Raw genomic sequence first — 24,393 nt, 5'->3', positions numbered from 1 at the left:
GTTGGTATCCGGGTCAAAGTTCCACACCCTGTATCACCCCAAAGGGTCCCTTGGACCGGAACCCTTTGGCCTAAAGGGTAATTACCGGTTTCCGTGGCGACTGGGCCTCGGCCAACTCCTCCGCAGGCCCTTCCACCACCCGGCCTCTCCAGAGGGTGCCGGCTCCTGGCGGTGAGAAACAAGAAGGTAGATGGGGGGGGCGGGGATTATTTACATGACCCAAGAAAGTTTTTGGGGTGGTATCACCAGTCCTAACACCATGGTCCATCTTTAACAGTTAACAGGGGTAAACACCTGCTGCAGCTCCTCTCCACAACAACACGGGTCCCCAGTACCAACCTCACTCAGGGTGCTGCACTGTCCTGTAGCCTCTCTCCGGTTGTCTGCGGTACGGGGTAGCTGCTTTTTCTCTTAACTTGGTCCGGCTCCATCCTCCACAAAGGCCTCCGACCCCTGATAACCTCTTCATCTTTAGCAGGCAGGGATGAAGACGTTCAACAAGAATGGAGCATCTAACTGTTTAACTGGTAACTGTTCTGCCACCCTCCACCTGGGGATCCAGATGGCCTCCTCCCGGAACATGAGGACGTTCAACAAGGGTGCAGTCTTTTAACTTGAAACTTTTAACTTATTTGCGGGTTTCAGTCTCTTTTCAGCTACCACTGCTGCATGGGGCCCCGAGGCTCATCAGCCCTCCAGGACCAACCGCAGCACGCTCTAGGAACCGGGTCCACCAGCGGGAACAGAGGCGGTGTGGTCGTCTGTGCGGCAGCCCCAGGGAGCCGGGTTGGCTGGTGCTCCACAACCAGACTAACAACTTGTTCCGGCTCCGGACGGGTCGGTGGGCTTAAGGGGGTCTGCATTCCCATCTCCCATTGCTGCCCTGTGTGCACGGCCTGATTCTCATAGGCTCATACTGCCGTCACCATTCTCCGTACCTCCGCTTTCCAGTCCACCATCTGCTGCAGGGACTGTACACGCACCCGAACACAAAACCGGGCTAATTCTCGCTCCAGCCAGGCAGCGGTCACGGGCACAGGACGGCTAGGCCCCGGGTCTTCCGGCGCAGACATTTCTCCGGATTACATGCCTCTCCATCCTCTCTATCCCCTTGGTTTTCAACAGCAGTCTCGCAAGACCCACTGTCCTTTGCGACTTCCTACTTTGGGAGTCATCGGATTCCGCCCGCGTTCTTAGGGGGCGGGGCTTCGGCGTCGCACCTTTTTCGGGGAAGATGACGCTGTTGTTGTTTTGGCGCCAAAGATGGAGGGCAAGATGGCGGCAGTTCAAGATTTTGGAGCGTTACACGGATTTCAAAGCAAGGTGCACGGCATCTACTGATGGGGTAAGAATCCTGTTCGTGACGCCAGTTTTTGTGTTGTTGCGGACAGGTGCCGCCGCCGGTGGACCAACCGGAGCTGCTCGAGTGGTGACCGGACTCAGGGCTCGCGCAACCGCCCGTCCACGCACACAGTGAAAGAGGAAGGGGGGGGGTATTTACAGGGGAGATTGTCTGACGCCACCCGTGGGTTGCGGTGATGGGATGGTGGCACCGCCGCTGCTTCTCGGGGCCGGCATCCGGGATCGATGACGTTGGGGCAGCAAGGTAGTATCGCCTCCACGGGTAGGGGGAGGTTTAGTCCCGGGGCCCAGGTGCAGGTAAGGAGCAGGGCTGGGGCGCTGTCGACAGGTTGGATCGGATGACACCAGTGTACTCACAATTAGGAAGAAATCACACCAAGTCCGTATTGTAAACCATGGCCGGATGCCGGTTGCCTCTGGGGGGGGGGGGGTACTGGTCCCACACACGGGTTGGCAGTGTAAAGGCCCTTCCTCCTGCACTCATGTTTTTTGGTGTATGGATTAACCCCACGTGGAACGGGAGAAATCCGCTCCCCAGCAGCTTTGGACGCAGAGGGAGCAGTTGCCCGCAGACGCTCACCCGTGGGACTTCACTGGGTTCTTGGCGGACACCCTGTCCCCCGCGGTGGGCTGCCGGTCTTCTCTCTTTGGGAACAAGGCCTGGTACCTTGTCCCGCTGGTCAATTAACAAGGGGCTTCAAGCTTGCCTCGTCCTATGGTCCAGGTACCCCGCCTGTGCACGGCCTCCGGATCGGATTCCCGTTGTTGGTACCGGCGGGCTACAATCCTGCCCCGGTCCAATTCAGGTTTCCCGTGACCGGATCTCCGTCACCTGTGGCCCTACAAAGCTGTCTGCCACCTCGTCGGTCCTCCCATGGTCCCAGGGCTCCAACCCTGACCACACTGCGCTCCTGTCACCGACTGCTCCTCCAGCTCTCCACTCCACAGAACCTCCAACTCTACTCCAGACTAGACTGGTTCCCTCCCTGTGTCACCTCAGGATCCCTGAGTAGGCATTCCCATCTGCCTGGTCCCACCCACTGGTGTGTCCTGTGTGTCATGGGGGGGCCATTAGGATTTGTGGCTGGTGTTCCCATGTCTGGGGTGTGTGGTGTTAATTCCCAAGGAAGAGGCGATTCCTGTACCCTTGGTGGGGGGTGGGGTACAGGCATCTGTGATCTCTGATCTCTGTGATCGCTCTCTCTCTCTCGCCCGCACCGCACCGCACACAGCTACAGGATGGGTAAATAAACTCTCCTCATGATGCTGGGCTGTGACGTGCGGTGGCTGCTGAAGCTGCTGATGTAACGTCAACTTTCAGAGTCCGGAAGTTGATGTGACATCAGCGGATGCCAGAGGCCACAGCACCGGGGATCATGTGATCGGCACTGAGCGAGGGGGATAGCGCCGCTCAGTGCCAGAACTGAAAACACAAGGTAATTTAGAAGACAATTGAAATAGTAAGTTAAATGGATAGGGAAAATTAAAAAAGGGAAAATTAAAAAAAAACAAAACAAAAACAAACGAGTGCACCACTCATATCGGAATGAGTGAGACAAACACAAAAGTATACACCTATAAGGAAACTTACTCCACAGCAGAAGCTCACACGGTCACTCACCTCGGGGGTCGTTTGACGACGACTTGCTCCACTTCGTATTCGCCCGTCTCTAGGATGACACTTTCAATTGGTTCTTCAATAGAGGCCGACTCTGGTAACGGGGAGCCTATTATTACCCCCTCGGTTTCTGCTTCCAGGGTGTAGAGCGCATTCTCATCTAGAGGGAAGCACAGGGGGGAACCATCAGGAACCCACCCTCCTCTGCAGAGGCTTATTGCACGTCCGGCTCTCATACCCACTTACCCATCATCGCCCCTTCACTGCAGTCTTCCTCTTGCTCCTCGCTCTGGGTGAATGCGGACACCGCTTCCAGTGTGGTACATGCGGTGTCGTCTTCTCCGCTGCCTCCTTCACTAACATCTAGCTGGATCCCTTCTGCTGTCAACGCCTCGTGGTATCCGGCTCCGGTGATGATAATGACCTGGGAGGCGCCGGCTACCACCTGCCCCAGCGCTTCCTGGGTCACTTCTTCATAGACGTCATCTGTTTCGGCCCCCATGGGGACACACATCACGGTCTCGGTTTCCTCGACGCACTGCTCTTCTCCGTCGGTCATGCTCTCGGAGTACAAGGTGTGGACCGGCTGATCTGGCTCTGAAACTTGGATGACGGGGGCCGGTCTGGAGGAGGAATCATCGGAGCTGAGGTCATCGTCGCTCCCTGTGAAAAGGGGACTAAAAATTGAGAACTCCTTTCTTTGCACTGCAGCTCTGCTCCACCTGGAAGTATAACCGGTCCGAGGATCACAACGCTCGGGCTGGCCAGCGGCTCTCCTGACCCGAGAGTGTATTTCTACGCAGGTGCCATGCTCGAGTCAGGAGAGCGGCCAGCCAGCCCGAGAATTGCAATGTGATCCTCAGACGAGTTATAAGGCCGGGTGACTGCACCCTAAAAGTAAGGGACACAGGAAAAGGCTTATCGCTGGTGGCCTGAACTCTTGGACCCCAGCGAGTGTGGGGAGGATGGCGGTGCACATGCTCAACCTGAATGGGAAGAATACAGCGCCCCCTGTGGATCCGGAGCCCCGTTCTCAGGATTGCGGGGGGTCCAAGTGGTCAGTAACTTATCCTCTAATCCTATGAATGCGAGAAACTTAAAGTCTGGAAATATCCCTTTAAAATGTCCCCCCTCTTGTTCCCACCACTGTTGGGCACTTTGTATACCGCAATAAACAATTCCGATGTCTTACCTTTATGATTAAGTGTCTTCAAGGGGCACCGAAGGTCTTGAGAGAAGTGGTGCCCGGCCTGGCACTGCCACACTGCTGTGGTATAGAGCAGCTCACTGGTATCGAGCTCGGACAGGGTAGGCTCATGGGGGCAGTGGCTCTCGTGGTCATGATACCAGGTCACTAAGCTGAGCAGGTTGTTCACACAGCGCTTCTGCCCTGCAAAGACACGAGAGAAGGTGAGGAGTCTGTCCCCGGAGATCCGCAGTCAGGGGGGAAGCGGGGGGCCAAAGTCCCGGACTCTACCCCCATATAATCCTATATTAGGAGGACAGGTGACTACACATCTCATGTCCTCTACACAATGCTGGGAGTTGTAGTTCTCCAGGAGCAGGAGACTGTGATAGGTACGTACTTATCCGATGCGGCTGGTTCAGCTGCAGATCAGCATCTGTCTGTCTGTAACAAAGAAAGCGACGTCAGACATACGTGACTACCATAATATATATATATATATATACACATACACACACACACACACACACACACATACACATATACACACACACACACTAAGGTCCAGAAATATTTGGACATTGACACAAGTTTTGTTATTTTAGCTGTTTACAAAAACATGTTCAGAAATACAATTATATATATAATATGGGCTGAAAGTGCACACTCCCAGCTGCAATATGAGAGTTTTCACATCCAAATCGGAGAAAGGGTTTAGGAATCATAGCTCTGTAATGCATAGCCTCCTCTTTTTCAAGGGACCAAAAGTAATTGGACAAGGGACTCTAAGGGCTGCAATTAACTCTGAAGGCGTCTCCCTCATTAACCTGTAATCAATGAAGTAGTTAAAAGGTCTGGGGTTGATTACAGGTGTGTGGTTTTGCATTTGGAAGCTGTTGCTGTGACCAGACAACATGCGGTCTGAGGAGCTCTCAATTGAGGTGAAGCAGAACATCCTGAGGCTGAAAAAAAAAGAAAAAATCCATCAGAGAGATAGCAGACATGCTTGGAGTAGCAAAATCAACAGTCGGGTACATTCTGAGAAAAAAGGAATTGACTGGTGAGCTTGGGAACTCAAAAAGGCCTGGGCGTCCACGGATGACAACAGTGGTGGATGATCGCCGCATACTTTCTTTGGTGAAGAAGAACCCGTTCACAACATCAACTGAAGTCCAGAACACTCTCAGTGAAGTAGGTGTATCTGTCTCTAAGTCAACAGTAAAGAGAAGACTCCATGAAAGTATATACAAAGGGTTCACATCTAGATGCAAACCATTCATCAATTCCAAAAATAGACAGGCCAGAGTTAAATTTGCTGAAAAACACCTCATGAAGCCAGCTCAGTTCTGGAAAAGTATTCTATGGACAGATGAGACCAAGATCAACCTGTACCAGAATGATGGGAAGAAAAAAGTTTGGAGAAGAAAGGGAACGGCACATGATCCAAGGCACACCACATCCTCTGTAAAACATGGTGGAGGCAACGTGATGGCATGGGCATGCATGGCTTTCAATGGCACTGGGTCACTTGTGTTTATTGATGACATAACAGCAGACAAGAGTAGCCGGATGAATTCTGAAGTGTACCGGGATATACTTGCAGCCCAGATTCAGCCAAATGCCGCAAAGTTGATCGGACGGCGCTTCATAGTACAGATGGACAATGACCCCAAGCATACAGCCAAAGCTACCCAGGAGTTCATGAGTGCAAAAAAGTGGAACATTCTGCAATGGCCAAGTCAATCACCAGATCTTAACCCAATTGAGCATGCATTTCACTTGCTCAAATCCAGACTTAAGACGGAAAGACCCACAAACAAGCAAGACCTGAAGGCTGCGGCTGTAAAGGCCTGGCAAAGCATTAAGAAGGAGGAAACCCAGCGTTTGGTGATGTCCATGGGTTCCAGACTTAAGGCAGTGATTGCCTCCAAAGGATTCGCAACAAAATATTGAAAATAAAAATATTTTGTTTGGGTTTGGTTTATTTGTCCAATTACTTTTGACCTCCTAAAATGTGGAGTGTTTGTAAAGAAATGTGACAATTCCTACAATTTCTATCAGATATTTTTGTTCAAACCTTCAAATTAAACGTTACAATCTGCACTTGAATTCTGTTGTAGAGATTTCATTTCAAATCCAATGTGGTGGCATGCAGAGCCCAACTCGCCAAAATTGTGTCACTGTCCAAAGATTTCTGGACCTAACTGTATATATATATATTTATTTTGAGAGAGACAGACTGACAATCTCTCCAACAAGCAGGAGCTCAGCGCCCACACTGGGGGAAGGGGGGGGGGGGGGATAAAAATGATAGGGGGTAAATCGCACTCCTCTATGGCCACCTTAAAAGAAGGGAATTTTGTTTACTTACCGTAAATTCCTTTTCTTCTAGCTCTAATTGGGAGACCCAGACAATTGGGTGTATAGCTACTGCCTCCGGAGGCCACACAAAGTATTACACTTAAGTGTAAGGCCCCTCCCCTTCTGGCTATACACCCCCCGTGGGATCACGGGCTCCTCAGTTTTAGTGCAAAAGCAAGAAGGAGGAAAGCCAATAAACTGGTTTAAGCAAATTCAATCCGAAGGAATATCGGAGAACTGAAACCATTCAACATGAACAACATGTGTATACAAAAAAACAGGGGCGGGTGCTGGGTCTCCCAATTGGAGCTAGAAGAAAAGGAATTTACGGTAAGTAAACAAAATTCCCTTCTTCTCTGTCGCTCTATTGGGAGACCCAGACAATTGGGACGTCCAAAAGCAGTCCCTGGGTGGGTAAAATAATACCTCGTAATAGAGCCGTAAAACGGCCCCTTTCTACAGGTGGGCAACCGCCGCCTGAAGGACTCGTCTGCCTATGCTGGCATCCGCCGAAGCATAGGTATGCACCTGACAGTGTTTCGTGAAAGTGTGCAGGCTCGACCAGGTATCCGCCTGACACACAAGCTGAGCCGTAGCCTGGTGCCTCAAGCCCAGGACGCATCCACCGCTCTGGTAGAATGGACCTTCAGCCCTGAGGGAACCGTAAGCCCAGCAGAACGATAAGCTAGAGAATTGGTTCCTTGAACCACCGAGCCAGTCTTGATTTGGAAGCCTGTAACCCTTTACGCTGGCTAGCGACAAGGACAAGAGTGCTTCCGAGCGGCGCAGGGACGCCGTACGATCGATGAAGAGTCTGAGTGCTCTCACCAGATCTAATCAAGTGCAAATCCTTTTCACATTGGTGAACTGGATGAAGACAAACAGAGGGTACGGATACCCTGATTGAGATGAAAGGGGGGATTCCACCTTAGGGAGAAATTCCGGAACCGGACGCAGAACCCCTTGACCTGGTGAGACACCGGGAAGGGGACTTTGCACGACAATGCTGCCCCGACAGACACTCTCCGAAGTGAAGTGACTGCTCCTAGGAAAACCACTTTCTGCGAAAGGCGTGAGAGAGAAAAATCCCTCATAGGCTCGAATGGTGGTTTCTGCAGAACCATCAGCACCCTGTTCAAATCACAGGGTTCTAACAGTCGTTTGTAAGGAAGGACTAAGCGGCAAACCCCCTGCAGGAACGTGCGTACCTGAGGTAGTCTTGCTAGGCGCTTCTGAAAAAAATACAGAGAGCGCTGAGATTTGTCCGTTAAGGGAACCGAGCGACAACCTTTTTCCAACCGAATTGCAGGAAGGAAAGAAAGTAGGCAAGGCAATTGGCCAGGGAGAACTCCCTGAGCAGAGGACCAAGATAAGAATATCTTCCACGTTCTGTGGTAGATCTTGGCAGATGTGTGTTTTCTGGCCTGTCTCATAGTGGTAATGACCCCTTGAGATAACCCTGCAGATGCTAGGATCCAGGACTCAATGGCCACTCCATCAGGTTGAGGGTCGCAGAATTCTGAAGGAAAAAACGACCCTTGAGACAGCAAGTCTGGTCGGTCTGATAGTTCCCCCGGTTGGCCTACCGTGAGATGCCACAGATCCGGGTACCACGACCTCGTTGGCCATTTTGGAGCGACGAGGATGGCGCGGCGGCAGTCGGACCTGATCTTGCGTAACACTCTGGGCAACAGTGCCAGAGGTGGGAACGCATAAGGGAGTTGAAACTGCGACCAATCCTGAACGAAGGCGTCTGCCGCCAAAGCTCTGTGATCGTGAGACCGCGCCATGAATGCCGGGACCTTGTTGTTGTGCTGAGACGCCATTAGGTCGACGTCCGGCATCCCCCAGCGGCAACAGATCTCCTGAAACACGTCCGGGTGAAGGGACCATTCCCCTGCATCCATGCCCTGGCGACTGAGAAAGTCTGCTTCCCAGTTTTCTACGCTCGGGATGTGAACTGCGGATATGGTGGGTGCTGTGGCTTCCACCCACAGCAGAATCCGCCGGACTTCCTGGAAGGCTTGCCGACTGCGTGTCCCACCTTGGTGGTTGATATAAGCCACCGCTGTGGAGTTGTCCGACTGAATTCGGATCTGCCTGCCTTCCAGCCACTGTTGGAACGCTTTTAGGGCAAGATACACTGCCCTGATCTCCAGAACATTGATCTGAAGTGAGGACTCTTACTGAGTCCACGTACCCTGAGCCCTGTGGTGGAGAAAGATCGCTCCCCACCCTGACAGACTCGCGTCCGTCGTGACCACCGCCCAGGATGGGGTTAGGCAAGATTTCCCTTTCGATAATGAGGTGGGAAGAAGCCTCCACCGAAGGGAAGCTTTGGTTGCTTGAGAGAGGGAGACGTTCCTGTCTATGGACGTCGGCATCCTGTCCCACTTGCGTAGGATGTCCCATTGAAGAGGACGCAGGTGAAACTGCGCGAAAGGGACTGCTTCTATTGCTGCCACCATCTTCCCCAGGAAGTGCATGAGGCGCCTCAAGGGGTGTGACCGACCTTGAAGGAGTGATTGTACCCCTGTCTGTAGTGACCGCTGTTTGTCCAGCGGAAGCTTCACTATCGCTGGAAGAGTAAGAAACTCCATGCCAAGATATGTCAGCGATTGGACCGGTGTCAGATTTGACTTTGGAAAATTGATGATCCACCCGAAACTCTGGAGAATCTCCAGAGTAACGTTGAGGCTGTGTTGGCATGCCTCTTGAGAGGGTGCCTTGACCAGCAGATCGTCTAAGTAAGGTATCACTGAGTGACCCTGAGAGTGGAGGACCGCAACTACTGTAGCCATGACCTTGGTGAAAACCCTTGGGTCTGTCGCCAGGCCGAACGGCAGTGCCGCGAACTGAAGGTGTTCGTCTCCTATGGCGAAGCGCAGGAAGCGCTGATGCTCTGGAGCAATTGGTACGTGGAGATAAGCATCCTGATATCGATCGATGCTAGGAAATCTCCTTGGAACATTGAGGCGATGACGGAGCGGAGGGATTCCATCCGGAACCGCCTGGTCCTTACGTGTTTGTTGAACAGTTTTAGGTCCAAAACAGGACAGAAGGACCCGTCCTTCTTTGGAACCACAAACAGGTTGGAGTAGAAACCGTGACCCTGTTGCTGAAGAGGAACCGGGACCACCACTCCTTCTGCCTTCAGAATGCCCACCGCCTGCAGCAGACCCTTGGCTCGCTCGGGAGGCGGAGATGTTCTGAAGAATCGAGTCAGAGGACGAGAGCTGAACTCTATCCTGTAACCGTGAGACAAAATGTCTCTCACCCAACGGTCTTTTACTTGTGGCAGCCAGGTGTCGCAAAAGCGGGAGAGCCTGCCACCGACCGAGGATGCGGTGTGAGGAGGCCGCAAGTCATGAGGAAGCCGCCTTGGTAGCGGCGCCTCCGGCGGTCTTTTTAGGGCGTGATTTAGACCGCCACGCGTCGGAGTTCCTCTGATCCTTCTGAGGCCTTTTGGACGAGGAGAATTGGACCTGCCTGCGCCCCGCAAGGACCGAAACCTCGACTGTCCCCTCCTCTGTTGGGGTATGATCGGTTTAGCCTGAGGAAAGGATGTATCCTTTCCCTTGGATTGTTTGATGATTTCATCCAGTCGCTCACCAAACAAGCGGTCGCCAGAGAATGGCAAACTGGTTAGGCACTTTTTGGAAGCAGAATCTGCCTTCCATTCCCGCAACCACAAGGCTCTGCGTATTACCACTGAATTGTCGGACGCAACCGCCTTCCGGCTCGCCGAGTCCAGGACAGCATTAATGGAGTATGACGCAAACGCTGACGTTTGAGATGTTAAAGACGCAGCCTGCGACGCAGACATACGTGTGACTGCCTCAATTTGCGCTTGAGCCGCTGAGACCGCTTGGAGCGCCCAGACGGCTGCGAAAGCTGGAGCAAAGACACGGCAATAGCTTCATAGATGGATTCCAACCAGAGCTCCATCTGTCTGTCAGTGGCATCTTTGAGTGAAGCCATATCTTCCACTGCAACTAAGGATTTAGCCGCTGGAGATAGGAGGTCCACATTGGAACACTGAACCCAGCCCTTGACAACGTCAAAAGGGAAGAGATAACGTGTATCCTTAAGGCAAAAACGATATCTGGAGAAGCCTGGTGGTTCTGGACTGCCTCCCTGAAGTCAGAGTGATCCAGAAAGCGTACTCAATGTACGCTTGGGGAACCTGAAACGGAATTTCTCCTGCTGAGAAGCTGACTCCTCAGGCGTAGGAGCTGAGGGAGAAATAACCAACATGTGATTGATGGATGCCGTAAGATCGTTCACTACGGTGTCACAGTCAGGTGTATCCAGGTAGAGAACGTTCTCAGGATCAGAATCCTGATCAGATACCTCCGCCTTATCATAGAGAGAGTCCCCATGCTGAGACCCTGAATGATGCTGTGACGTCGAGGGATGCTCCCAGCGAGGTTGCTTAGGGGGTCTGGGACTGCGGTCCGAGTCAGACCCCTCACCCTGGGATCCCTGAGACACTCCAGGAGCACCTTGTTGTACCAACTGGGGGGGGGGGACCAGGGGCAATGAATCAACAGAGCCCATGGTCTGAGGGACCGGTCTGGACTGCAAGGCTTCTAGTATCTTAGCCATAGTCTCAGAAAGTCTGAAGTAGATACTGCAAACTCCGTCCCCATCACCTGGACCATTAGCAGAGACTCCGGCTGAGTAAGTTCCACAAGGGCCGTGCATTGCATACAATTGGGGTCCGTGGAACCTGCCGGCAGTATAGCCGTACATGCTGTACAGGCTGCATAGAAAACCTGTGCTTCTGCACTCTTGTTTTTCACAGACGATATGCTGTTATCTCCCCCGAACAATCAAGGAGGGTATATAGCCAAAATACAAAAGTGCGACCGAACAGTGCAATGTATAGCGTACAAGCATATATCTATATGTGCATTTCGGCACTATTGGGGTCAGCACCACAGGTGCTGCTTACCGCCCGCTCACAGCGGTTGTGTGACCACCCGAATCCCTGCCAGGGTCTTCCCAAACTTGTCTCTTTTCTCAGTCACAGAAAAAACTGACATGAATGGCTGCCGGCGTCCTGTGTAGAGGAGGAGGCCGTGGGCGTGCCCCAGAAAGTGCGGGAATCCGGTTTCACACTGTGTACAGTGAGAGGGGTGGAGTATGCAAAGCATGCTCCATCTCTCAGCGCTGCCGTGCTGTGCAGCGTCACGCCCTTACCCTGACTGGCAGGCCAGTGGGCGGTAACGAAGTGAGAGAAGGCCGCAAAAGCCGGGGACTAGAGTGATAAGCGCGGCCCGGCATATAAGCCCTGGTCGGCGCGGAAGTCCCCGGCGCACCACAAGTCCCAGCCGCGCCTGAGATAAAAATGGCAGCAGCGGTTAGCGCGGCAGTCCCCCAATACTCTAACACACCCAGCACGCTGTAGTGTGCGATGGCACCAGTGCGGGCAGCGCCGCCATCCCTGGCGCACTAACACACCCAGCAGTGCTGCCGTGTGTCTGTGCGCGGTCCCCACGGGGACACAGAGTACCTCAACGTAGCAGGGCCATGTCCCTGAGGATACTCAGCTCCATGTCCAGCAGATTCCCAAGGGCTGTGGATGGAGCACGGCCTCAGTGCCTGGAGACCGATAAGATCCCACTTCACCCAGAGCCCTAAGGGGATGGGGAAGGAAAGCAGCATGTGGGCTCCAGCCTCCGTACCCGCAATGGGTACCTCAACCTTAACAAACACCGCCGACAAAAGTGGGGTGAGAAGGGAGCATGCTGGGGGCCCTAGTATGGGCCCTCTTTTCTTCCATCCGATATAGTCAGCAGCTGCTGCTGACTAAACAGTGGAGCTATGCGTGCATGTCTGACCTCCTTCGCACAAAGCATGAAAACTGAGGAGCCCGTGATCCCACGGGGGGTGTATAGGCAGAAGGGGAGGGGCCTTACACTTTTAAGTGTAATACTTTGTGTGGCCTCCGGAGGCAGTAGCTATACACCCAATTGTCTGGGTCTCCCAATAGAGCGACAAAGAAAAAGAACATAGCCATTTTCAAGCGATGGCCCTGTCCCATCCACAGGTAGACCACCACAAAATGCTGAACACTTCACATCGGGTCTGATGCCTCCAAAGAACCAATCCTACAGGTTTATTGCTCCCAAAAATATAGCAACTCCCGTAGACCCCTATCCTAAAGAGCCATCCGTCCCTTGTACCCATCCCCTAAAGAGCCATCGTCGCACCCACTCTCCTAAAGAGCCGTCCTCCCCATGTCTCCCCCATCCCCTAATGGGCAGTCCTCCCCTCTTTGTCCCCCTCCCCTAAAGAGCATCCTCCACTTGTTGCCCCCCCCCCAAAGAGCCGTCTGTCTCGTCGCCCCCTAAAGAGCGTCCGCCCATTGCCCCCTCCACTAAAGAGCATTCACCCCTCCCATAAAGAGCGTTCACCCCTCCCATAAAGAGCGTCCACCCCTCCCATAAAGAGCGTCCACCCCTCCCATAAAGAGTCGTCCGCCCCACTCCACTAAAATAGCCGTTCTTCCTCTAAAATAGTCGCCCTCCTCTAAGGAGCTCTACGTTTCCTCCCCTAAAATAGTCGTCCCTTTCTTCCCCCCAAAATAGCCGCACGTCCCTTCCCCTAAAACAGCCGTTCTTCCCTCCCCTAAAGAGCAGTCTGTCTCTTCCCCTAAAATAGCCATTTCTCCCTTCCCTAAATAGAGCCGTCCATTCCCTCCCCCTAAAAATAGCCATCCACTCCCATCTCCCCTAAAGAGCCATGTCATCCCCCTCCCCCAAAACAGCCGTCTGTCGCCTTCCCTCCTCCCCTAAAGAGCCGTCCACCCGATCCCCCCTAAAGAGAAGTCAGTCCCTACCCCTAAAGATAGCAGTCCTGCCTTCCCACCCCTAAAGAGCCGTCCTCCCCCTCCCCTAAAATAGCTGTTCCTCACCTAAAGAGCTGTCCTTGCCCTTTCCTTAAAATGGTCGTCCCTCCCTCCAACAAAGAGCCGTCCGTCCCACTTTTCTAAAATATCCATCCCTCCCCTAAACATAGCCAATCCTCCTGCCCACCCTAAAGAGCCATCCCCACCTCCAAATAGCTGTCCATTTCTCCCCTCAAAGAGCCACCCATGGATTCAACAACGCTTGACTACCTGCACCCTCTTGGACCGACACCATAAACCCCCCCCCTCCCCTCGATCTGATAAAGAAATCATGCCCTCGAATATAATAAAAAAAAAAAAAAAAAAAAAGGGGGGGGGGGGACATTCGTCCAAAGCGGGGCCGGGACCCCCATCCACAGCGCGACCCCCAGCCGCCTACATCCACAGCAGGGGCCGGACCCCCATCCACAGCGCGACCCCCAGCCGCCTCCATCCACAGCAGGGGCGGGACCCCCATCCACCTCCATCCACAGCAGGGGCGGGACCCCCATCCACAGCGTGACCCCCAGCCGCCCACATCCACAGCAGGGGCCGGACCCCCATCCACAGCGCGACCCCCAGCCGCCTCCATCCACAGCAGGGGCGGGACCCCCATCCACCTCCATCCACAGCAGGGGCGGGACCCCCATCCACAGCGCGACCCCCAGCCGCCTCCATCCACAGCAGGGGCGGGACCCCCATCCACAGTGCGACCCCCAGCCGCCTCCATCCACAGCAGGGGCGGGACCCCCATCCACAGCGCGACCCCCAGCCGCCTCCATCCACAGCAGGGGCGGGACCCCCATCCACAGCGGGAGGCCCAGCCTCCCCCATCCACAGCGGGGGCCGGACCCCCCATCCACAGCGGGACCCCCAGCCTCCCCCATCCACAGCGGGGGCCGGACCCCCCATCCACAGCGGGACCCCCAGCCTCCCCCATCCACAGCGGGGGCCGGACCCCCCATCCACAGCGGGACCCCCAGCCTCCCCCATCCACAGCGGGGGCCGGACCCCCCATCCACAGCGGGACCCCCAGCCACCCCCATCCACAGCGGGGGCCGGACCCCCCATCCACAGCGGGACCCCCAGCCACCTCCATCCACAGCGGGGGCCGGACCCCCCATCCACAGCGGGACCCCCAGCCACCTCCATCCACAGCAGGGTCGGGACCCCCATCCACAGCGCGACCCCCAGCCGCCTCCATCCACAGCAGGGGCGGGACCCCCATCCACAGTGCAACCCCCAGCCGCCTCCATCCACAGCAGGGGCGGGACCCCCATCCACAGCGGGACCCCCAGCCGCCTCCATCCACAGCAGGGGCGGGACCCCCATCCACAGCGGGACCCCCAGCCGCCTCCATCCACAGCAGGGGCGGGACCCCCATCCACAGCGGGACCCTCATCCACAGCGGGGGGCCCAGCCTCCCCCATCCACAGCGGGGGCCGGACCCCCCATCCACAGCGGGACCCCCAGCCACCCCCATCCACAGCGGGGGCCGGACCCCCCATCCACAGCGGGGGCCGGACCCCCCATCCACAGCGGGGGCGGGACCTCTCAATAAAACACAGTCCAAGCGGGGGGGGGGGTGAAGCCCCACAATACTCAGTCCAGACAGCCGTGTCCCGCCCCTCCGGTGACAGCACAGTGACGCTCCGGTTCTCACCCCTGGGATCCGGTCTCCAGTGACAGCAGATGTGCGGCCAGGCGGGCATCGCTCCAGGCCTCCCCGGCGCTGTCCCCGCCGCCCCGGTCCCTCCTCCGCATCCAGGCCCCGTGCGCCTCTCCCAGGTACACCCGCCGGCAGTCATACTTCTTCCGGGACTCCAGCCGCCGCCTCACCCGGTCCTTATCGTTGAGCCGCGGCCTCCCCCGCATCTTCCTCCCGAGCTCATCATCCTCTTCTTCCTCCGACCCGGGAGTCTCTATCACAGGGGCTGCCATCTTATCTGCTGACGTCACCGCGGGGCTGCAACAAACTTTATGGACACTGACAGCGCCGCACAGTCAGACGGTGGTGATGGGGGAGGGGCGGGCACAATGGCCGCCAGTGCTGAGAAAGAGTAAATAGTGGGGCATAAGGAGAATAACGTCTCCAGACACATGCATCACACCATTTTTGTGCTTCTGGGTTGTTGTTTTTTGTGAGACTAGTTGTAGTTTTGAATAGCTCCATTCCCTGCACCATATAAGATTACGAATTTAAGAATGTGGTGAAAAACCGCCATTCCGCCATTGGTTTTTGGGTTTTGTTTAATGAGGTTCTCCCACGGGAGAAGGCGACGTCCGACCATCCTTGTCCTTCTACACCAGAAGGCCCCAGCGTCCGTCCAGTGTGCCGGATACCGGTCTACCGGGACGGACTGGTCCAAAGCCGCCGTCTCCAACGATACTACACATGATCTTAGCCAAAAACCCGAAAAGCACCTGCCCTGATTATTCTGAGAGACCAAGATCGTGCTCAGTGCTCTGAAAAATCCACATAAATAAATAATGGTGCCCAAGGATACGGCCTACCACAGCCCAATCATAAAGAAGGCCCCCCCCCCCCCAAGTCAGAAGGCCACAGCAAGGGACAGGGATCAGTGGCTCCTCTTCGTTGAGGGTTGCGTAAAGCCAAATCGTGGTCCTGGCATCCACCCACGTGAAACCAGGAGCTCAATCTAGACGGGATCCTCTTCTCAAGGATGGGAACCTGATGGCCACACACCTGTGACGCCCTGGACTAGTCAGGTCGTCCCAGGTAGTCCCATGCACACACACCCCTCCCCTTAGTAAGGTGACAGCAGCCAAACTACAAACCTTTGTCACCACTCTCCGGGTTTGATGTTCACACCAGGGGGCAGAGCCAGGCGGTGGGCTCCACCCACCGAGGAGTTCACAGGCCTGGAGACGGGAGTTGAGCTTTGACAGTGGAGTGAAGGAGAGTCAGGTTCAAGGGCAGACCTGTGCTCAGGCCTGCCAAAGTCTACACCAGGTGTCTAGGTGGGAGCCCAGTCACCTTTGGCAAAGAGGCAGACGGTGGTGGCTGCCTGGAGGAGCTGGGATTACAGCCGGTGGAACCGTAGGGTCCGGGGCCGGGCGGTGGCCCGCCGGTACCGAACCAGGGAACCGATTGGAAACCGGAGCACCAGGAGGGGTACTCAGACCCAGTACGAGGCCCAGAACAACTAGGCTAAGTCAAATCAACTGATTGAGGACTGGACTTCAGGACCTTCCCACAGAAGACCCGACTGAAGACAACAGCCCAACCATTAGGATAAAGCCACTGCCCAGGCATAGAGACCCGAGGGGCCAGTGTCTGCGGGCAAACAGGGCTCTCCCGACACATAGCAAGCCGGGGAGCGGACTACCGTTTCTTAGGCATAAAAGTCACAACTTTTACAACAGAGAGGTGCAGGAGAAAGGCAGAGACCACCAACCTGTTAAGGGGAAGCTGCAGCCGGCTGCGGGCCCCGTTCACCATCTTGTTTGGTTTACCAGAGACTCCAGCATGTTTTATCATAGTGAGTACAACAGTGCCTTTGGGCCGCGCACCGCACCAGCACCCCAGCACGCATCCATCCCCGCGCCTCAGCACCTCCCTCGGGCCCCCGGGACCATCATCCCCCTACCCACGGACGGGGTCAACACCAAGCTGCGCAACACCGTCCCCGGGAGCCTAGTCAACGGCAGCGGTGGTGTCCATCCATTCACTACAACCCGTGGGTGGCGTCACAAACTTAAATCCCCTGCAAACCACCGCGACTCTGGCTGTGGACCTCCCCACCAAAGTCCCTGCGTGTAGCGCCAACCCCCTTTCAGAGCGACGTGACCCCCGGGTCCGTGGAGAGCTCGAGCCACCACCCACTGTACGAGCACGGATCCGAGCGGCTCAGCAGCCGGCCGAACCCCGGGGCGGTACACACCCTTAGGCCCCTTTCACACATCTGTGTCTCTGGTACATGTGAGGTCTGTTTTCACACGTACTGGAGACATGGACACATGTAGACCCATTAAAATCAATAGGTTTGCGCACACCTGCATGTTTTCACACAGACCATGTGTCCGTGTGCTCCACACGTCAACATGTCAGTTTTTCTCCGGCAACACGGGGGTCACACGAACCGCACACTGATCTGATATCAGTGTGACACGTACCGGAGAAAACCACGAGTTTGAGAAATGAAATGCTTTTTTGTACTCACCTGTCTCCACCGCTGATGTCACCAGCACTGCTGTTATTTGCTTCCAACCCCCGCTCATTATGCTCATTGCATATGCACTGCACTGAGGACCGGAAGCAGCAGCAGTGCCAGATACAGCAGCAACATGGACAGGTAAGTATAGAAGTCCATGTCTCCATGTGCTATGTGGATGTCTCACGGATAGCACACTGACAGCACACGCTGAACACACATATGGGCACACACATACGCACCTACACAACAGACCGTGCCAAAAGTGTGTGTTTTGCATGGATGTGTGAAAGAGGCCTTAGACCGTTCAGGAGGGAACATAAAAGGGAATCACATCCCAAGAAGTCCCTGACGCAGGATACGTTAAAATACAAATACCCTGAAAATAAGACCTAGTAGGATTTTTGGGACTTTTTTGAGTATGCTTAAAGGGAACCAATCATCAGGATTTTCGTGTATAAGCTGCAGCCAGTGCAGTGCTGGCACTATCATGCACAGTGTGTACATACCATCAGGGGGCAGCTCGGGTGTTTAGGCAGTGAAATACAACTTTATAAAGTTTGAAATTTCGTGCACTTTTTGATTGACGTGTGCACCTCTGCAGATAATGTCCGGGCGGGTTATGCAGGAGTTCCCCGCCCCCCCACCAGCCTGTTCCTCCCCCTCTCCTGATGTCCGAGCGGGTTATGCACGTGTTCCCCGCCCCCCGCGCCGCCTGTTCCTCCCTCCCTCCGGCTGTATGTAAATATCTAATCTTCAGAAACATGGCGCCGGAGTGGGCCTCTGCGCATAGCGCTTATCTCCGGCGCCATGTTTCTGAAGCCCCCGCATTACACAACTTGGTGTCTGAGAGGGCGGCGCCACAGCGATGTCACACCGGCTGGTGTGTTGGCCCGGTGTCCTGGGGCGGCACGATACAGGAGCAGCAGGTAATCGCGTCCTCCGGTCAGCTGTTCTGTCCTGTTCTAATCGCGCACGCTCTCGCGGTCACAACGGGCTGTGAAGAAACAAGGGCGCATGCGCCGCCCTCTCAGACACCAAGTTGTGATGCGGGGGCTTCAGAAACATGCGCCGGAGAAAAGCGCTATGCGCAGAGGCCCACTCCGGCGCCATGTTTCTGAAGATTAGATATTTACATACAGCCGGAGGGAGGGAGGAACAGGCGGCGCGGGGGGGCGGGGAACACGTGCATAACCCGCCCGGACATCAGGAGAGAGGGAGGAACAGGCTGGTGGGGGGGCGGGGAACTCCTGCATAACCCGCCCGGACATTAACAGAGAAGTGCACACGTCAATCAAAAAGTGCACGAAATTTCAAACTTTATAAAGTTGGATTTCACTGACTAATCACCCGAGCTGCCCCCTGATGGTATGTACACACTGTGCATGATAGTGCCAGTACTGCACTGGCTGCAGCTTATACACGAAAATCCTGATGTTTGGTTCCCTTTAAGCATACTCAAAAAAGTCCCAAAAATCCTACTAGGTCTTATTTTCAGGGTATTTGTATTTTAACGTATCCTGCGTCAGGGACTTCTTGGGATGTGATTCCCTTTTATGTTCCCTCCTGAACGGTCTAAGGCCTCTTTCACACATCCATGCAAAACACACACTTTTGGCACGGTCTGTTGTGTAGGTGCGTATGTGTGTGCCCATATGTGTGTTCAGCGTGTGCTGTCAGTGTGCTATCCGTGAGACATCCACATAGCACATGGACATGAACTTCTACACTATACACGAAAATCCTGATGTTTGGTTCCCTTTAATATATAAGCTATACCCCAAAAAATAAGCCCTACTTGCGTTTGCAAGTCTTCCAGGGGGTAATATATATATATATATATATATACACAGTACAGACATATATACACAGTACAGACCAAAAGTTTGGGCACACCTTCCCATCTCTAGAGCAACTGTTAAGAGGAGGCTTTGTGCAGCAGCCTTCATGGTAAAATAGCTGCTAGGAAACCACTGCTAAGGACAGGCAACAAGCAGAAGAGACTTGTTTGGGCTAAAGAACACAAGGAATGGACATTAGACCAGTGGAAATCTGTGCTTTGGTCTGGTGAGTCCAAATTTGAGATCTTTGGATCCAACCACCGTGTCTTTGTAGAAAAGGTGAACGGATGCACTCTACATGCCTGGTTCCAACCGTGAAGCATGGAGGAGGAGGTGTGATGGTGTGGGGGGGCTTTGCTGGTGACATTGTTGGGGATTTATTCAAAATTGAAGGCATACAGAACCAGCATGGCTACCACAGCATCTTACAGCGGCGTGCTATTCCATCCGGTTTGCGTTTAGTTGAACCATCATTTATTTTTCAACAGGACAATGACCCCAAACACACCTCATAGCTGTGTGAAGGGGGCTTTACACGCTACGACATCGCTAATGCGAACACGTTGTGGTCACGGAATTGGTGACGCACATCCGGCCGCTTTAGCGATGCCGTTGCGTGTGACACCTATGAGCGATTTTGCATAGTTGCAAAAACGTGCAAAATCACTCATTGGTGACATGGGGGTCCATTCTCAAAAATTGTTACTGCAGCAGTAACGAGGTTGTTCCTCGTTCCTGCGGCAACACACATCGCTTCGTGTGACACCACAGGAACGAGGAACCTCTCCTTACCTGCCTCCCGGCCGCTAAGCGGAAGGAAGGAGGTGGGCGGGATGTTACGTCCCGCTCATTTCCGCGCCTCCGCTTCTATTGGGCGGCGGTTCAGTGACGCAGCTGTGACGTCGCTGTGACGCTGAATGAACCGCCCCCTTAGAAAGGGGGCGGTTTGCCGGTCACAGCGTCGTCGCCGGACAGGTAAGTAGTGTGACGGGTCTGGGCGATGTTGTGCGGCACGGGCAGTGATTTGCCCGTGTCGCACAACAGATGGGGGCGGGTACCCACGCTAGCGATATCGGTACCGATATCGCAGCGTGTAAAGCGGCCTTAAGGGCTATTTTACCAAGAAGGAGAGTGATGGGGTGCTACACCAGATGACCTGGCCTCCACAGTCACCAGACCTGAACCCAATCGAGATGGTTTGGGGTGAGCTGGACCGCAGAGTGAAGGCAAAAGGGCCAACAAGTGCTAAGCATCTCTGGGAACTCCTTCAAGACTGTTGGAAAACCATTTCCGGTGACTGCCTCTTGAAGCTCATCAAGAGAATGCCAAGAGTGTGCAAAGCAGTAATCAAAGGAATAGGTGGCTACTGTGAAGACCCTAGAATATAAGACATATTTTCAGTTGCTTCACACTTTTTTAATTATATCGTTCCACATGTGGTAATTCATAGTTTTGATGCCTTCAATGTGAATCTACAATTTTCAGAGTCATGAAAATAAAGAAAACTCTTTGAATGAGAAGGTGTGTCCAAACTTTTGGTCTGTATATATATATATATATATATATATATATATATATATATATATATAGTAAACACTATAAAGTAAATTTCAAAAATATAATAGTTTATATCACCCTCTTTCCCCCATTCCAAAAGTTCATAAAATGAAAAAAATGTATTTTATATCTTTAAATCCATAAAAGTCCCCAAAACCCCCCCAAAAAAAACAAAAAAAATCACAATACAAAAAACAATCCCTCGTAAAATGTAATCAACAGAGGAATAAACAGTAACACAAGACTCTTATTTTTTTCTTGTTAAAACAATGTCAACATTTTGTTAACTGCCAGTATATATATACAGTTAGGTCCAGAAATATTTGGACAGTGACACAAGTTTTGTTATTTTAGCTGTTTACAAAAACATGTTCAGAAATACAATTATATATATAATATGGGCTGAAAGTGCACACTCCCAGCTGCAATATGAGAGTTTTCACATCCAAATCGGAGAAAGGGTTTAGGAATCATAGCTCTGTAATGCATAGCCTCCTCTTTTTCAAGGGACCAAAAGTAATTGGACAAGGGACTCTAAGGGCTGCAATTAACTCTGAAGGCGTCTCCCTCGTTAACCTGTAATCAATGAAGTAGTTAAAAGGTCTGGGGTTGATTACAGGTGTGTGGTTTTGCATTTGGAAGCTGTTGCTGTGACCAGACAACATGCGGTCTAAGGAACTCTCAATTGAGGTGAAGCAGAACATCCTGAGGCTGAAAAAAAAGAAAAGATCCATCAGAGAGATAGCAGACATGCTTGGAGTAGCAAAATCAACAGTCGGGTACATTCTGAGAAAAAAGGAATTGACTGGTGAGCTTGGGAACTCAAAAAGGCCTGGGCGTCCACGGATGACAACAGTGGTGGATGATCGCCGCATACTTTCTTTGGTGAAGAAGAACCCGTTCACAACATCAACTGAAGTCCAGAACACTCTCAGTGAAGTAGGTGTATCTGTCTCTAAGTCAACAGTAAAGAGAAGACTCCATGAAAGTAAATACAAAGGGTTCACATCTAGATGCAAACCATTCATCAATTCCAAAAATAGACAGGCCAGAGTTACATTTGCTGAAAAACACCTCATGAAGCCAGCTCAGTTCTGGAAAAGTATTCTATGGACAGATGAGACCAAGATCAACCTGTACCAGAATGATGGGAAGAAAAAAGTTTGGAGAAGAAAGGGAACGGCACATGATCCAAGGCACACCACATCCTCTGTAAAACATGGTGGAGGCAACGTGATGGCATGGGCATGCATGGCTTTCAATGGCACTGGGTCACTTGTGTTTATTGATGACATATCAGCAGACAAGAGTAGCCGGATGAATTCTGAAGTGTACCGGGATATACTTTCAGCCCAGATTCAGCCAAATGCCGCAAAGTTGATCGGACGGCGCTTCATAGTACAGATGGACAATGACCCCAAGCATACAGCCAAAGCTACCCAGGAGTTCATGAGTGCAAAAAAGTGGAACATTCTGCAATGGCCAAGTCAATCACCAGATCTTAACCCAATTGAGCATGCATTTCACTTGCTCAAATCCAGACTTAAGACGGAAAGACCCACAAACAAGCAAGACCTGAAGGCTGTGGCTGTAAAGGCCTGGCAAAGCATTAAGAAGGAGGAAACCCAGCGTTTGGTGATGTCCATGGGTTCCAGACTTAAGGCAGTGATTGCCTCCAAAGGATTCGCAACAAAATATTGAAAATAAAATTTTTTTTTTGGGTTTGGTTTATTTGTCCAATTACTTTTGACCTCCTAAAATGTGGAGTGTTTGTAAAGAAATGTGACAATTCCTACAATTTCTATCAGATATTTTTGTTCAAACCTTCAAATTAAACGTTACAATCTGCACTTGAATTCTGTTGTAGAGGTTTCATTTCAAATCCAATGTGGTGGCATGCAGAGCCCAACTCGCCAAAATTGTGTCACTGTCCAAATATTTCTGGACCTAACTATATATGTCCACAGTTGTGAAAGGGTTATCAACAGACCTTCATAATGCATGGAGACAAAAGCAATATAGCGAAACCACAATAAGATGGAAACCAACTTATACGTCCTTTTAATATACTGTATATACCCAATGAGGAATATAAAGAGACATGACTATTGGAACTTTTGGGATTTTGGCGGAAAAAAGGGATCAAATATATAAGTCCATACAAGAAACTAATCTTCACAGATTTGGAAACAAAGTGGGGAGATTAATGGCTAACATGGTGAGGAACAACTCTCTAGCACAAGGTCCTTTGCGAATGATAGATTACGAGGGGGACTCCATACTAACCACCGAAAAATTATATGAAAATCTATATGCAGATGACACAAGACAAGAAATCCCTGAAAATAGGATATTACACAGTGTAACCTTACATAAACTAAGGGAAGAACACAGAACTTACCTTAATGCAAAAATCACAGATGAAATACAGTAAAGAATGTACATAACCGTAAATCTCCGAGCCCAGAGGGGTATACAGGGGAACGTTACAAGATGATGGCACCTGGAGGGAAAGACGAAGCTCCAGTCCAGTACCTTAGCTTCTATAATCTTAATTCTGAAGCAAGGAACAAATCTGCCATCTCCCGGGTCATACAGACCCAGATCACTCATTAACCCAGATATTAAAATCTTATAAAAAATAATGGCTGACCGATTGCCAACAATTATGCCGCAATTAATTCCCCCTGACAACCGCAGACGGGCTTTATCAGAAAAAGATCAGAGACACAAAATATTAGGAGAGTCCTGCTGGCACTTCACCCCAACCCTCCCGTCGTTGACAATAGATGCCAAAAAGGCTTTTGATAACGTAGGTCAGGAGCGGCTATATCGGGGGCTATATCGGGTACTGGATGATACCTCTCGCACCAATGGCTCAGGTTAACATCCCCGATTTCCTATCGTCACCATTTAAAGGGAACCTGTCACCAGGATTTTCCTATAAGCTGCAGCCACCACCAGTGAGCCCTTATATACGGCATTCCAGAATACTGTATATAAGAGTCCAGGCCGCTGTGTACAACGTAAAATACACCTTTATTATACTCCCCAGGGGGCAGTCTGGTCCAATGGGTGTTGCTGCTCTCCGGTCCGTTGCCTCCTCCATAAGGCTGCTTTCACACTACGTTTTTTTAACATGCGTCATGAACGTTTTTTTGCTGTAAAAGTGGATCCTGGTTTTACAAAGAAAAACATGCAAACGCATGTGTTATTTTGCAGGATCCTGCCACTTGAAGTTTATGGGCGGGCATTGAAGGCATGTGATCAGGAGTGAGGGGAATTGAACGTGATAGACTGGGAGGTGGCATCTGACAGCTGTGGAGGCTCGTAACCAAGGTAAACATCGGGTAACTAAGCGAAGTGCTTTGCTTGGATACCCAATATTTACCTTGGTT

At 52.4% G+C, this 24,393-nt stretch overlaps 1 protein-coding gene across 1 annotated transcript in view; it reads right to left on the bottom strand.

The window, feature by feature from the left end:
* Positions 1 to 15,397, bottom strand: part of ZNF653 (zinc finger protein 653) — a 28,283-nt gene extending 12,886 nt beyond the window's left edge. Inside the window, exons 1-5 of the mRNA XM_075346560.1 lie at positions 15,086 to 15,397; positions 4,567 to 4,610; positions 4,173 to 4,370; positions 3,227 to 3,643; positions 2,984 to 3,140 (exon numbers count right to left, since the gene is read on the bottom strand). Coding sequence (XP_075202675.1) covers positions 2,984 to 3,140; positions 3,227 to 3,643; positions 4,173 to 4,370; positions 4,567 to 4,610; positions 15,086 to 15,363 — 1,094 coding nt within the window. The 5' untranslated portion in view covers positions 15,364 to 15,397. The remainder of the gene's footprint in view (positions 1 to 2,983; positions 3,141 to 3,226; positions 3,644 to 4,172; positions 4,371 to 4,566; positions 4,611 to 15,085) is intronic.
* Between the last annotated feature and the right edge of the window lie 8,996 nt (positions 15,398 to 24,393).

This window comes from Anomaloglossus baeobatrachus, chromosome 4 (assembly GCF_048569485.1).
Source record: "Anomaloglossus baeobatrachus isolate aAnoBae1 chromosome 4, aAnoBae1.hap1, whole genome shotgun sequence".
Lineage (NCBI taxonomy): Eukaryota > Metazoa > Chordata > Amphibia > Anura > Aromobatidae > Anomaloglossus > Anomaloglossus baeobatrachus.
This window is presented reverse-complemented; position numbering and strand designations above follow the sequence as displayed.